The sequence below is a fragment of the Myxocyprinus asiaticus genome, chromosome 2 (assembly GCF_019703515.2).
Source record: "Myxocyprinus asiaticus isolate MX2 ecotype Aquarium Trade chromosome 2, UBuf_Myxa_2, whole genome shotgun sequence".
NCBI classification, from domain to species: domain Eukaryota; kingdom Metazoa; phylum Chordata; class Actinopteri; order Cypriniformes; family Catostomidae; genus Myxocyprinus; species Myxocyprinus asiaticus.
In genome coordinates this window covers 23,841,699-23,855,238 of record NC_059345.1, presented here as the reverse complement: position 1 = coordinate 23,855,238, position 13,540 = coordinate 23,841,699, and the positions used below count along the sequence as shown (strand labels likewise).

Sequence of the window (13,540 nt, the reverse complement as noted above, 5' to 3'; positions counted from 1 at the left end):
TGATGTAAAAAAGGACATATTCAAATAAAGGTGTACCTGTTAACAGTCATATCTGATATGTTAATGTCCTGTTCTGCTGCTTTTGCTGGGAAGCACACTGGTTACATTTAACATCATTAGCAGACATCAGCTACTGATGGCTGCTATTGTGGCCACATAATATTACCCTGAAGAAATGGCTAAATCCATTTAAAGCTAGAAGCAGCTTGGTTACATTATTATTATGATGTACTAATACACAATAAATCCATATCTAGAGTACACAATGTCAGCAATCAACCTATAAATGCTTGTTCTCTGTTTTAGAGATCATCAAGACATATTTCTAAGAATATCATTTTCAAATTGCACATAGTCATATTATGTAAATACTGTATAATAATATAAAATTAAGTTTAGGCTAGATTGAGTAGCTATTGGTGTGAGAACACTGTGGGTAGGATTTCATATTTTAACAAGTTAAGCCTTTTTCTAAATTAAGCCAAATAAAATGTGTTATATTTGTCCCTGTGCTCATGATTTCAATACATGATAAATCATAAAAGTACTACAGTAACATAGTATGATGTGATGTAATGTAATTATCATATAATACAATTATAAAGAGTTGCAAATATCGTAATCATGCCATATTTTAGCTGATATGCATTGTCAGTATATTTCTGTCTCTAATTTTTAGGGATGATGTTTTTTTTCCCATGACAATTGTTTTTTTTTTAAAGGAGTAGTTCACCCAAAAAGAAAAATTCTCTCATTATTTACCTTTCCTGATGCCATCCCAGATGTGTATGACTGTCTTTCTTCATCAGAACACAAATGAAGATTTTTAGAAGAAGATAACTCTGTCAGGTCCTCATAATGGATGTACACAGGTGCCAGCAATTTGACAGTCCAAAAGTAATATTTAGGCAGCATAAAAGTAATCCATGCGACTCCAGTTGATCAATGAATGTCTTCTGAAGAGAATCGATAGGTTTATGTAAGAAACAAATTGATAATTAAAACCTTTTTAACTTTAAATCAGCGCTTCCATTCAGGGCTCTGATGCAGTTTGAAATGGCCGAACTGTCACGTGACGTTCATTCTTCTGTTGTAAATAAGCGCCATTTCTGAATTCTCATGTAAACTCGCTGACATGCTTACACCACACTTCGTGTCAGCTGCTGGCAGGAAGTGCTTTTAAAAGTTAATAATGTTTTAATTATCGATTTATAGGGGGCCTGGGTATCTCAGCGGGTATTGACACTGACTACCACACCTGGAGTCACGGGTTTGAATCCAGAGCATGCTGAGTGACTCCAGCCAGGTCTCCAAAGCAACCAAATTGGCCCGGTTGCTATGGAGGGTAGAATCACATGGGGTAACCTCCTCGTGGTCGCTGTAATGTGTGGTTCTCGCTATCGGTGGGGCGCGTGGTAAGTTGTGCGTGGATGCTGCAGGGAATAGCATGGGCCTCCACATGCGCTACATCTCCGCGGTAACGTGCTCAACAAGCCATGTGATAAGATGAGCGGATTGATGGTCTCAGATACGGAGGCAACTGAGATTCGTCCTCCACTGCCCGAATTGAATCACTACGCCACCACGAGGACTTAGAGGGCAGTGGGAATTGGGCATTCCAAATTGGGGAGAAAAGGGGAGAAAATCTAAAAAAATTATCAATTTATATTTTAAACAAACGTATCGATTTGCTTCAGAAGACATTCACTGACCGACTGGAGTCGCATGGATTACTTTTATAATGCCTAAATGTGACTTTTGGACCGTCAAAGTGCTGGCACATGTGTACATCCATTATAAGGACCTGACAGAGCTCTATCTTCTAAAAATCTTAATTTGTGTTTTGCTGAAGATAGACAGTCCTACACATCTGGGATGGCATCAGGGTAAGTGAATAACGAGAGAATTTTAATTTTTGGGTGAACCATTACGTTAACACCTCTGGAAACCTTCCACTCTCTATTCTCTTTGTGTCTGACTTGCACAACCTACAGCTCAGTTGAAAGCTCTGGTTTGTGAAGCAGAGTTGAGGGGTCTGAGGTTTGTGTACGCTCTTTCCCCTGGACAGGACATCGTCTTCTCCAGCCCTTGTGACCTCACACTACTTAAACGCAAACTTAGACAGGTAACTCACTCACTTTCTCCTCTTCTGTCTGCTTGTCTGCTTGTATGACATTTTCCTTTTTTATTTCTCTTTTATTCTCTCACACATTTGAGTTACAGTTCCTTTCCTGTTAACATTTGTACAGCTGTATCACTTACACAATTTTTTTTACTATTCTGCAAGTTGTATGAACAGTATAGCAGTCCCAAATGTCTCTGTTCTCTTTCACCTCACCACTAGGTGGCAGACCTGGGCTGTCAGGCTTTTGCCCTCCTTTTTGATGACATTGATCACTCCATGTGCCAGTCCGATACTGAGGCCTTTTCCTCATTTGCTCATGCCCAGGTCTCCGTGGCCAATGAGATCTTCCATTTCTTGGGGGAGCCACCAGTCTTCCTATTCTGTCCAACCGGTAGGCTAATACATAAATCTAATTTATCTGGTCTTATCCTAAATCATTGAATAACAATTAACAAGTAACCCCATCATTAGATAAAGGCTTTGAGTCTCTTATATATAAGTTCCTTGATAACATTAATTGGATATTTGAGGCTCCTTTTAAAGGGTGACTGGCGGATCTTCAGAGGGTTCTGCTCTTCCAGTAGTCTTAAAGCTCCTCGCCCTTTCTCTGTGCCTTTCCTTTCATTTTATCTCTCTCTTCTCCCCCATAACTGTGATATGCTCTTATTGTTCTCTGTCTAGAGTACTGTAGCTCTCTCTGCATTCCTAGTGTCTCAAAGTCTCCATATCTGCTGACAATTGGGGAGGACTTACTCCCTGGCATCTCTATCATCTGGACCGGTGAGATCAAAAGACTTTCTCACTGTGTTCTTTAGAAATCAATAATATTCTGAGCATCGGCCTAGCAGTTCATGCATGCGCTCCGACACATAAGCTGTGGCAATCATACAGGCAGTGCAAGTTGGAATTCAGTGCAAAACAATTCCCAATCCCGGTAAAGTAGAAAACACTGAAAAACTAAAACTAAACTAAAACAGTCAAAGGGCTTTAATTTAAAGGAATATTCAATGTTCAATACAAGTTAAGCTTAATAGACAGCATTTGTGGCATAATATTGATAACCACAAAAATTTATTTTGACTTGCCCCTCCTTATCTTTTAAAAAAGCAAAAATCTGGGTTCCACTGAGGCACTTACAACGGAAGTGAATGAGGCGAATCCATAAATGTTAAAATACTCACTGTTTTAAAAGTAAAGCCACAAGACATAAACAATGTGCATGTTAACGTGATTTTAGTGTGATAAAATCACTTACTAACCATTTCCTGTGTAAAGTTATTGCCGATTTTACAAATTTGTTGCCATGACGGTGTGATGTCAACAAACCCTAACCCTTGAATGACTGTTAAAATGGTGATTTAAACAAAGCATGATGTTTTTACAAAATAATAAACTTCAAATTTCTGCCTTACATTATAAAACAATTCTTACATTCACATGTTTGTCCATCAATGTCCTGTAGGAAATAAGGTGATATCATGGGAACTTAGTGCTGATTCACTAGCAGAGGTCCAATCTGTGCTTCGGCGGCCTCCCCTTGTTTGGGACAACCTCCATGCCAATGATTATGACTCCCGACGTGTCTTCCTGGGGCCTTTTAAGGGTCGCCCCCGCGGACTGAGGGCCCATCTCAGTGGTCTGCTTCTAAATCCAAACTGCGAGTTTGAAGCCAACTTCATCCCTCTGCACACTTTGGGGAGCTGGCATAAAGAAGTGAAAGTGGAGGGGAAAGGTGAGAGAAGAATGGAGTTGGAGAGGAGGATAGTTCTAACAGCAGATAAGAGGAGACATGAGTGAATGAATAGGAAAAAAGGTAAGACAGGACACAGTAGCTAATGATTGGCTGAGATGGACTAGAATCCATAAAAACATTTTCAAATGCTCAGTAACTTAGCAAAATGTGTAAACCAGAGGTTCTAAAACCCGGGTTCAATTCAGCCCTTTGTCCCACTTTTTCCCATCCTGTTTCCTGTCTCCACCCTTAATATTACCTTTAATACTACTGATAATAATACATAAAATTAATATAAAGGTTAATTTCCTCAAAGTGATTTTGTCACAATCCTTTCTCTCTGTCAGTCTGGGTTTTGGTCTGACAGGACCATGGCATTATCCACCCATGTCTGTCTTTGTGTTAGCGCGCGGTCGCTATTTTATTCCCTGCCGCGCGCTCTTCTGTCTGTTTTGTTTTATGTCTGGAGTATGGTGTCTGGGTCCTGACTTCCTGTCTAGTTTGGTTCCGGTCTGTGTTGGGACCAGGACATTCATACTCCTTGTCTGTCTGTTATTGATGTGGGTGCATTGCGCTTGTGTCATCTTGGCTGCATGCACTCTTTGTCTTTGTGTCCGTCTCTCGCGTTGTGAGCTATCTTCATGTTTGTGCTGAGGTTCGGTCACTTTGGTAAGGTGTCGGTTGTGTGTGTGGCCAAACTCCCACACAAATGTCTTCTTGTGAGAACACACGGCTTTGTTATTGTTTCTGTATCGCTGTGTGCTTCTCTGTCTTAAGTCACACCCCGCCTCCTTGTTTGCACATTATTGTTTCAGTAGTAACACCTGCCCTGAATTTACCCGCTTGATTTCTCTCCCTATTTTAGTCTCCACTGTCCACATGTGTGCTGTCCAGTGCCAGTTTATCTTGTTCTCTAGTCAGTCCTGTGTCAGCTTCTTCCAGTGTTCCAGTTGATCCTGTTCACCTTCCTGTTTCCAGTGCGGTCCTGTTGTTCTTGTTCCCCGTTTCCCTCTTCCCGATTCCCTGGATTGCTTTTGTTGCCTACAGAGTTGTTAATGTTTTCCCCTCATGGGAGTTTGATTTATTAATAAAGTATTTTTGGTTTTTCATTTCTGCGTTTGGGGCCTTACCTCTTCCTAAAACCCTGACAGATTTGGTCATGGTAAAGGTCAGGGAGTTGAGAGAAAGGTTTGATCCAGGTAAAATTAACCATGGTTTTACTATAGTAATATTGTTGTAACCATATTTCTTTTTGTTTTTTTTTTGCAGAAGCCATAGTTTTAATGCAATTAGCCATGGTATTACTAGAGTAACCTGTAGAAAAATGGATAAAAAAAACAATAACTGCATTTTCTTTCAGCTTCATGCCACTGTTTATTGATAAATAACAAAATTGGAACACAAGGATGAGAGATAAGAGAATTTTGATTGTGACTTTTATGCTCCAAAAGCACATAAAAGCACCATAAAAGTCATCCGTAACACTCGTGCACTGAAGTACTAATGTCTTCTTCTGAAGACATATGATAGTGTTGTGTGAGGGACAAACAGAATTAAAGTCTTTATTCACTAAAGAGCTTCCTTGTTACCCATAAAAATCTGGGACGCACATGAGAATGTCTTTGTTTACATTAGCGCAGTGGTGAGCGCACCTGACACCACATAAGGAGAAGGCGGCGGAGAAGAAGAAATTTCAAAAATGACAAACTTCATTGGTTCTTGCTTGTATTGTTACAATGGCATATTTAAATGTGTAAAAATGAAAGAGATTTGAAAACTAGGGAAGTCTGTCATGCCAACCCCACCATTTGAGAACCACTGGCGTAAACCCGTAACCAAAGAATGCAGGAAACAGAGCTTTAGTAGATGAATCAAGGAATCTTCTGCCTTTTGCTAAACCAGTATGACCTCTGTAGGTGATGAAGAGGCCTATAGTGTGGAGAGAGCTCTGTCAGCTGCTCTACAAGATTGGATGAAAGAACTCAGCCATCCCCTACAGCCTGGTACAGCATCCACCTACACCACACCGCTAAACACTGTCACATATTGTCAGATGTAAATTATCTATGGCTTTCATGGTGAAATGCGTAAATTCTGCACTATTAGTGACAAACTGGCAAATAGATTTGCAAAAATAATGATAGTTCTGTAAATGTTTGGACAAACTAGTCAATTCCTCAAACTCAGCAGCAATGTTTTGAAAGCGATCATGCTCATTATGAAAGTCATCCTGCAAATGGCTTACTTATAGTTGTCTCTGCACATTCAGGAATTGTAACACTTCAACTTTTATGAAAATTTTAGATCAAAGGTTAATACATGTATTGGATCATTCTGACAAGGTGCCACATATTCAACTTAACTGAGTTAATAGCCATGTGTATTTTGTTATTTTAAGTCATCAAATAAAATCTCATGTTAGTGCCTAAATAAATATGTCTATGAGTCAAATTATTTCTCTCTGTTTTCTGAAATCTTCTTTTAGGACGTCAGGTGAGGCCAGTAGATCTCAAGCATTCAACACCCTCTGTTAAATCGAAGTCCTCCGATAGCTCAGAAAATCAACATGGAGCCCAGCCCAAATCTCCCATAACCTCCTCCCAGAGCTCAGGGGCCCTTGCTAGCAATGAGATCCCAGCAGACCCTGTTACGAGTCAGGATCTGAAAGCTGCAGAGAATCAGGTCTCCAGGAGCTCCAGCCATGAAAAGACCTCAAGAAAGGGATTGTGTTCTGGGAGGTCTCCTCTAAGTGAGGACCAGGTCCGACTGCTGGTTGGCCTGTACTACCTGCCGCATGAACACGGGCCACCTGCTCAGAGTCTGCTGCAGGACCTGACGTGGCTTAAAGCCAACTGTCACTGCGTCAGTGTTAATGGCAACGGCAAGAAGGCCTCACCGCAGAAGGTTAATTTTTTTAAACTTTCTTTTTTTTCTCTCTAAATAATGTTTTGTTCACTAGAATTATTCCTTTGTCATTTTTGTCAGTATTCTATAAAATGGAAATGGCTGAAATCAGTTTTAATGTACCAGTATGTATTTCATAAACCATATTTAATGTGCTGGGCTACCCCAATTCAAAATATCATTGTATGTCTTTATTGCATCACCGTGTGTGAAACTATTTAAATCTGTGTGTGATTAAAGTGATCAAAATGGCAGAAGTCAGCATAACATTTGAAATCACTTACAGCACCTTTAATTAGTGATGGGCACGTTCGAAACACTGAAGCTTCATAAAGCTTTGAAACCTTTACAAATCTTTTGTTTCTTAAAAGTGCTTCGGAGCGCTTATCAAACTGGCCAAGTCACATAATTTCAGCAAACAAGGCTTCTAATGCTGTATAAAGCTGTTCAGCCATGACGTAAATTTGTTGGCGAACCTGGAAGTCTAATTCACCATGGGTTCCCACGGGATTTTCCTATGGGAAGAAAACCCACTTTCATACCTCAAACATGAATTTTGAAGCTGCCGTTCGATTTTTAAAAAAAGTTTGTAATTCAATACAGATTCAAAATTCACGTTTGAGGTATGAAAGTGTGTAATTTCTGTTGTAGAACAAAAGGTTCATGTATCGTCAAGTAATGTTTACCACAGACCTTATTTTACACATAAGTTAAAAAAAAACCATTATAAAAACCCATAGGAAAAAAGTTTTTGACAAAAAGCTGAACAGCTCTATTTTTTAAAAATGTTTCAAAATAATTTTGTGGTTTGACGCTAGGGGTGCTTGATCCCACGGTGAACCCCTGAATCAGTGTTAAATGGATGGCTCTAACTAATCTGGAGTCAGTTTAGCAATAAAATGAGACTAACTTAACCGTGTGTGACCCCGCGTACACATGCGCAGATGTTGTATTTTGGCTTTTCTATATGAAACGCATTATTTAAATTCATTTAAACCAACTGATCTCAGTTCAGGAGACTCTGTACTGTCAGTAAATGGTTAAACTTTTGATGCACGTGTTCATGTGACAACAACATAGCACCGACCACAGCAGAGTTTGTCTTTGGGAGAAACGGCAACAAATCTACATCTGGTAAGAAACCTAAATTAAATTTTTACAATGAAACCTGTTTGAGTCAGATTAGATTAGAGTCTGTAGTTTCATACAATATGCCATTTTTAAAATTTGAGCGATTTATTGTGAAATGCCACACTGCTAAACACGATATACACTGATGTGTACTTTAGCGCATTTGTTCCTTAGAAATCTTATATTTACTGTGAATTATCACATTAAGAATCATTGGGTTCATCCAAAAGCTTATCCAAAAGGTAATCAGATTAGATTCAGAATTTATATTGTATAATTTTATTTTAACATGATTGGCAGTAATTGGATGATGTTGGCCTTTGCTTTGAATCAGAACTAATTATGCTAATTTCGGTCTCAAAAACATGAATAACCAACACTCCTGGAAACACAATAAACAATTTGATAGAAAAAAATCTGACTTGCTATAGCTTAATCCCGCTGTCCACATATGTTGCCATCAATTTTTAGGAAAACTATTTGCTCTAGAAATTTTTTGCATTGTATTAGGTGCTACTTGTTTCAAATCAAAAAGGGAAATGGAAAATGCACACATTTAAAAGGTTAAACATGATTTGCTGATTGGAAGTCAGTGATTTTAAATTTTCTGTCAATCACTCTGTTATGTTCCCACCGTAACATACAATCGCAAAATGTTGTGTTTATGAGAAAGAGTCAAATGAGAAAGAAATATGAATTTTGTGATATTTATTAAAAATCTGCAACTTGGAAGAAACTATGGTCAATAATAAAAATGAAAAAAAAACATATTTTCTGATGTACTGTAAACCTGATAGTGCTTACTCATGAAAGCTGTTTAGTCAAGTGGTCAATGAACTTGACACGTTTTATCATTGTGTCCTGCTGTGCTGACTGTGAGCACATTATCACCGTAGCCTTTCAGTTTACAAATCTTTATTGCACAAAGTGTATAAGATAAAGAAACATAAATAGGTATTTAATTTGATTATACAAATAAATAAATTTAGTATAAAGAAAAAAATTCAATTAAAATCAATTTTAAAAAGGGATAATCATATATGGCCTCAGTATTCTGCAAAGATTCAAATATATTTATTCCAGGATATCGTAGATTGTCTCCAAAGGAAAAAAAAAATATGGCAGTTAATAATTTTCAAAGCATTGTGCCATTCCCATTGCATTTACGCGTATGTGACCAACAGATGTCATTTGCGTGCGCCTCGAAACATTTTGCGAAGCAATTGGTTCGAGGCTTTGAAAAGCTGTTTCTCCCATCACAACCTTTAATGTCTCTCTCTTTCAGGTAGAGGAATGGCGTGCCCGTGCAGGCCGGTTCCTGGCTTTGTGTGATGATGTGGCTTTACTGCACAGCACTGTAGTCAACAGCATCAATAGGGCTGTTCTCTACGACCTTTACCCTTACATCTGGGACCTGAGAAACACCCTGCTGGTGGCCAAAGCTTTCATCTGCTGGTTGGGTAAGTGAAAGTTAGACAAAGAGAAAGAGATCATGATGATGAGAAAATCTCGTCATGTGCAATATTGTTAATCATACCAAGTAAGACATATTCTTGGATTCACTTCCTTCATGTTATTCATAGAAGTTCTCTCAACCACTCGGACTGTAGAGTTAGTATTTCAACAACATTCTTTTCAACCAATAATTTTCCACAGATTTTAGGGGTAGATTATGGTTATGGTTTAGGTTTGGGATAGGGTTAGGCCTATGATTGTTTGAGAGGATGTTGTTCCAGGACCAACAAATAATGCTCATCCATGGCCTACTTGTTTAAATCAGTGGTTCCCAACCTGGGTTCACAAGGGGGTGCGTAATCACATTTGCTTTGATGCGGTCAAAGATATAAAAATGTGCAATACCAATAAAAGATCATGTCAGCGTCCTTGTCTAACTCAATGTGATAAGCAAAATAAGCAAAAGCAGGCTTTCTTATATGTAAGAAAGGGGGCTTCAAGGAAAAAAGGTTGGAAACCACTGGTCTAAATCAGGGTGTTTGTGTGTCTAAAATCTATTCTCCTGAGGACATATTTCAGAAAAATCCTAAATTTAGAATCTTCTCTTATCTGTTGGGCAACCAGGGCAATTTCTGTTAGGATCTCATTTAAGACAAAAGCTATTACAGAATAACATATCCTAAATGCATTTTCTTATCTTAACAGTTAGAATTTGCTTCTATAATATGAATTTGTGAAAAATCCTGACTTAACTGATCAGATCTTAACTTAAGACTTCAGATATGAAGTTTTCTGTAATATGCCCCCAGGCCTCTCATTTCCTCACCAATCTCCTAGCGATCTCTTTCTCATCACCGCCTTCTTCTCTCGCAGAGGGTCGTATAATGAGTGAAAGTTCTCCACTAGGCTCCTGGAAGAACTGCTTCCACTGTGAGTAAAACCGACTGTGCCAAACATTCACCTATACACTATAGCATATTGCCAATAATTTCTTAAAGTAAAGATTCTTACATATACCTCTCATTATGTTGTGGGAGTTTACTGGTTTCTGCAGTGGATTGACATTGGCTTGGAATTGTTCACAGGGTGTGGAGCCTCCTCAGGGGCGGAGCTTCTTGGTGTGGAGGCAGAGCCATGGGTATTTAAAGGGGGGCTGTCAGGAGAGGTGCAGGTAGGCGTGATATCATTTTCAAAATGATTTGCTTAACATTACAGAATTTATTTAAGTGCATAGTTAAATTATGATTAAAAACTCACAGTCCACTGTGCTAATAGATGGAACATGAAATTGCTAGAAATACTTCTAAATTAATTTTTTTCATTTTTATTTTTTCCTCTATATGGTGTTGGTTTAAATCAGATGCTTTTGCCTGTGGGGAACAGCAGTGAGTTATTCAGCCACCCACCCCCTCTTTTTCCCACCTCTCGACTTTACAACATACGGCCATTCCAGCAAAAAGACAAGGTGACACAAGCATACTTGTAAACCCACTGCTGATTCACACTTCATTATACACTTATGAAACTTATCATTATATGTTTCCACACCTCTAGGTGGAGCTGTACCAAATTCTACATCAGTTGCACCAGGGGGGTAGAGAGGGCCAGGACGCTGCCATCCCCCATCCAGACTTTATTGGGGACAGGCAAGGACTGCTCTCTTTATATCATAGTACAGCACTTTCAACATTAAGTATATAAAAATATCCTGGTTTCTTATTATTTCAAGTCAAGTCAAACTTTATTTATAAAGCACATTAAAAAACAACAGCGGTTGATCCAAAGTGCATATAAAAACAACCAAACAATATATAGTCAAAATTCAACCTTTACATTTATTTTATTTATTTATTTATTTATTTATTTATTTATTTTTTACTGAATGTTTAGAATATGCATTTGCTCCACTGACTAAGAAACTGTGAGAGAAGATTTTTATAATCTTTATTTTTCCTTCATATAATCAGCATTAAAATACTAATTTAAGTCACAGGGCTAGACTCGGCAAGATTTATCAAGAGAGACAATAGCAGTTATTATTTTGGATTCTCATTTATGCCAACAGCAAAAGCTAAAATCTATTACGTTTTCATGACCTTCCAAAATATGAAAACATTTAGATAAGTAGATTATGGCGGTGAGAAAAGAGAAAAGTGCCAACCTCTGCAGCTGTATATGAAAGCCCATTGCAGCAGTGTTGACTTGTTTTTTATTTATTTTATTATTATTATTATTTATGACAGGCTAATAGAGCTGGACAGCCATAATGTCAATTTGTAGGTGAACCCGGAAGTCTTTTTTTTTAAAAAAAAAAAGAAAGGTATGCAATTCTATACTGCTTCAGTTCAAAATTCACATTTGAGTTATGACTGTGAAATGTAAGTTGTAGAACAAAACATCCACATATCGTCAAGCAATGTTAACCACAGACCTTATTTTATTTATAAGTTGAAAAACCCTATTATAAAAATCCATAGGAAAAAAAACCCTCTGGTTGAACATAGCTAGTATTGTACAGGTATCTATGTTTTAATTTCAGGTGTCTGGGTGCTTCTCTGGCCTTGTGCCCAGAGTACAGCTTAGTTCTGGAGGATGAACTGGGTGTATGTGGGTGTGCGTTGGGCATTCTTGATGTTCGTTCCTTTTCCAAACGATTCCAGGCCACCTGGCTGCCCGCTATGTGGGACAAATATCCTTCACGCTCTCACAGACCCAATGGACATACTGCAACAAAGGTCAGAGTTATAGCTAAACACACAGCCACACCTTAGACACAACTGAAATGCAGAACATCTAAAATGTTGCAATAGTGTCCATCTCACCTTTACAATTACACTGATGAACCAGAGAAAATTGGAACACTCTCATACGCATACACTGTTCTAACTGCCCTTCTTCCTTCATATCTCTAGGAGGCTCTGCTGTATTTCCACGAAGAACAGGTCTACCCAGACTCCCTGCTGTATCATTTCCCATCTCAGCTCAGGCTGGAGGCTCTTCCTGAACTGGTGGACTGCAGCGTTAGTCGAAGCCTCCTGACCGCCCTGCTGACTGCTCTAAAAGCTAACGGTGAGACAACATGAGTTGGTATAGCAAGGATGAAGTTTTCATGACTCTCTATACCAATCTCTCCCTCTTACACATCCTTACCTTCCATCAGCTCTTTCTAAGGTCTGTTTCATGCTGAATGCACAAGCAGTGTGTAAGCAAAGCAGCAGCGCAACTATAACAGCAGGTTCACAGAAGTAAACTATTGCAAGGTAAACTTCTGTAGGGGTGTGTGGAGCGGGACGTGGTCATGTGTCTGTCACTGGGGAGCGAGGAAGCGGTAAGGGCCATCACCTGGTGATTGTTAACACTAAACATCTGTGTTTCAGTGATGATGGAGACGGAGCTTAAAAGGCTGCCGGAGCGACAGACGGGGGAGAGAGACCAGAGTCGCTACGTGTGTACTTTGCTGTGAAGCTGAAAAGCCAATACTTTGTTGTGAAGCTGAAGATAACTGCATTAAAAATTGACTCACGTGGACTGTGAAACGGACTCCCGTGTCCTTCCTACTCTAACCCCTCTACACTGGTGCCGAAACCTAGGAATTAAGGAAGAAGACAGGCCGCTATGGACACCTCACCACTGGACGAAGACATTCGTGCCCAGGCCAGCACCCAGGAGACCTATAATCAAGCACTCCTTGCCGAGGAGCAACATTTCTGGGAGCTCCTCCAAGCAGAGACCGAGGATCGGCAGGCGTTACGGAGCTGATTAGGTGGATTCTCCTCCATGACCCCGGAGGCAGCGAAGAATCCGTACCTCCTACTCACTAAGATGGGCCCCCAAGACGATCTGGAGGCATTCGTAAGCCTTTTTGAAGAGACAGCTACCGCCTCCGGCTGGCTGCCTTCACGGGCTGCACTATGTGCCGGCCCCCTCCCCTACCCCTCTCCGTCGTCCTTCCCAGGTTGATGTGTCTGCCACCACAGGTGCAGCTGGGAAGCCTAGGCTGGTCTGTCGGAGTTGCGGGGAGCCGAGTTGCGTCCAAGACCGGCATCCAGTAATGGAGGTGGGGAAGTGGATTCAGGTCCCCGACACGCCAAAGTCTGCCCCTGGTCGAGCAGGGATATACAGGATACCGGAAGTTTACCGGGCCTGAGGCGGGCGGTGGGGGTATGTGGAGCAGGACGTGGTCGTGTGTCTGT

At 39.9% G+C, this 13,540-nt stretch overlaps 1 protein-coding gene across 2 annotated transcripts in view; it reads left to right on the top strand.

Moving 5' to 3' along the window:
• The window catches only part of LOC127450333 (protein O-GlcNAcase-like), a 105,285-nt gene that overhangs the window by 4,803 nt on the left and 86,942 nt on the right, over positions 1-13,540 (top strand). Inside the window, exons 4-16 of one of the 2 annotated variants that reach the window (XM_051714366.1) lie at positions 1,995-2,125; positions 2,345-2,516; positions 2,807-2,905; positions 3,588-3,857; positions 5,774-5,860; positions 6,343-6,761; positions 9,178-9,352; positions 10,221-10,277; positions 10,433-10,518; positions 10,708-10,812; positions 10,902-10,993; positions 11,887-12,082; positions 12,260-12,416. In XM_051714366.1, the coding sequence (XP_051570326.1) occupies positions 1,995-2,125; positions 2,345-2,516; positions 2,807-2,905; positions 3,588-3,857; positions 5,774-5,860; positions 6,343-6,761; positions 9,178-9,352; positions 10,221-10,277; positions 10,433-10,518; positions 10,708-10,812; positions 10,902-10,993; positions 11,887-12,082; positions 12,260-12,416 (2,046 nt within the window). The remainder of the gene's footprint in view (positions 1-1,994; positions 2,126-2,344; positions 2,517-2,806; positions 2,906-3,587; positions 3,858-5,773; positions 5,861-6,342; positions 6,762-9,177; positions 9,353-10,220; positions 10,278-10,432; positions 10,519-10,707; positions 10,813-10,901; positions 10,994-11,886; positions 12,083-12,259; positions 12,417-13,540) is intronic. The other variant, XM_051714373.1, reaches the window with a different exon arrangement.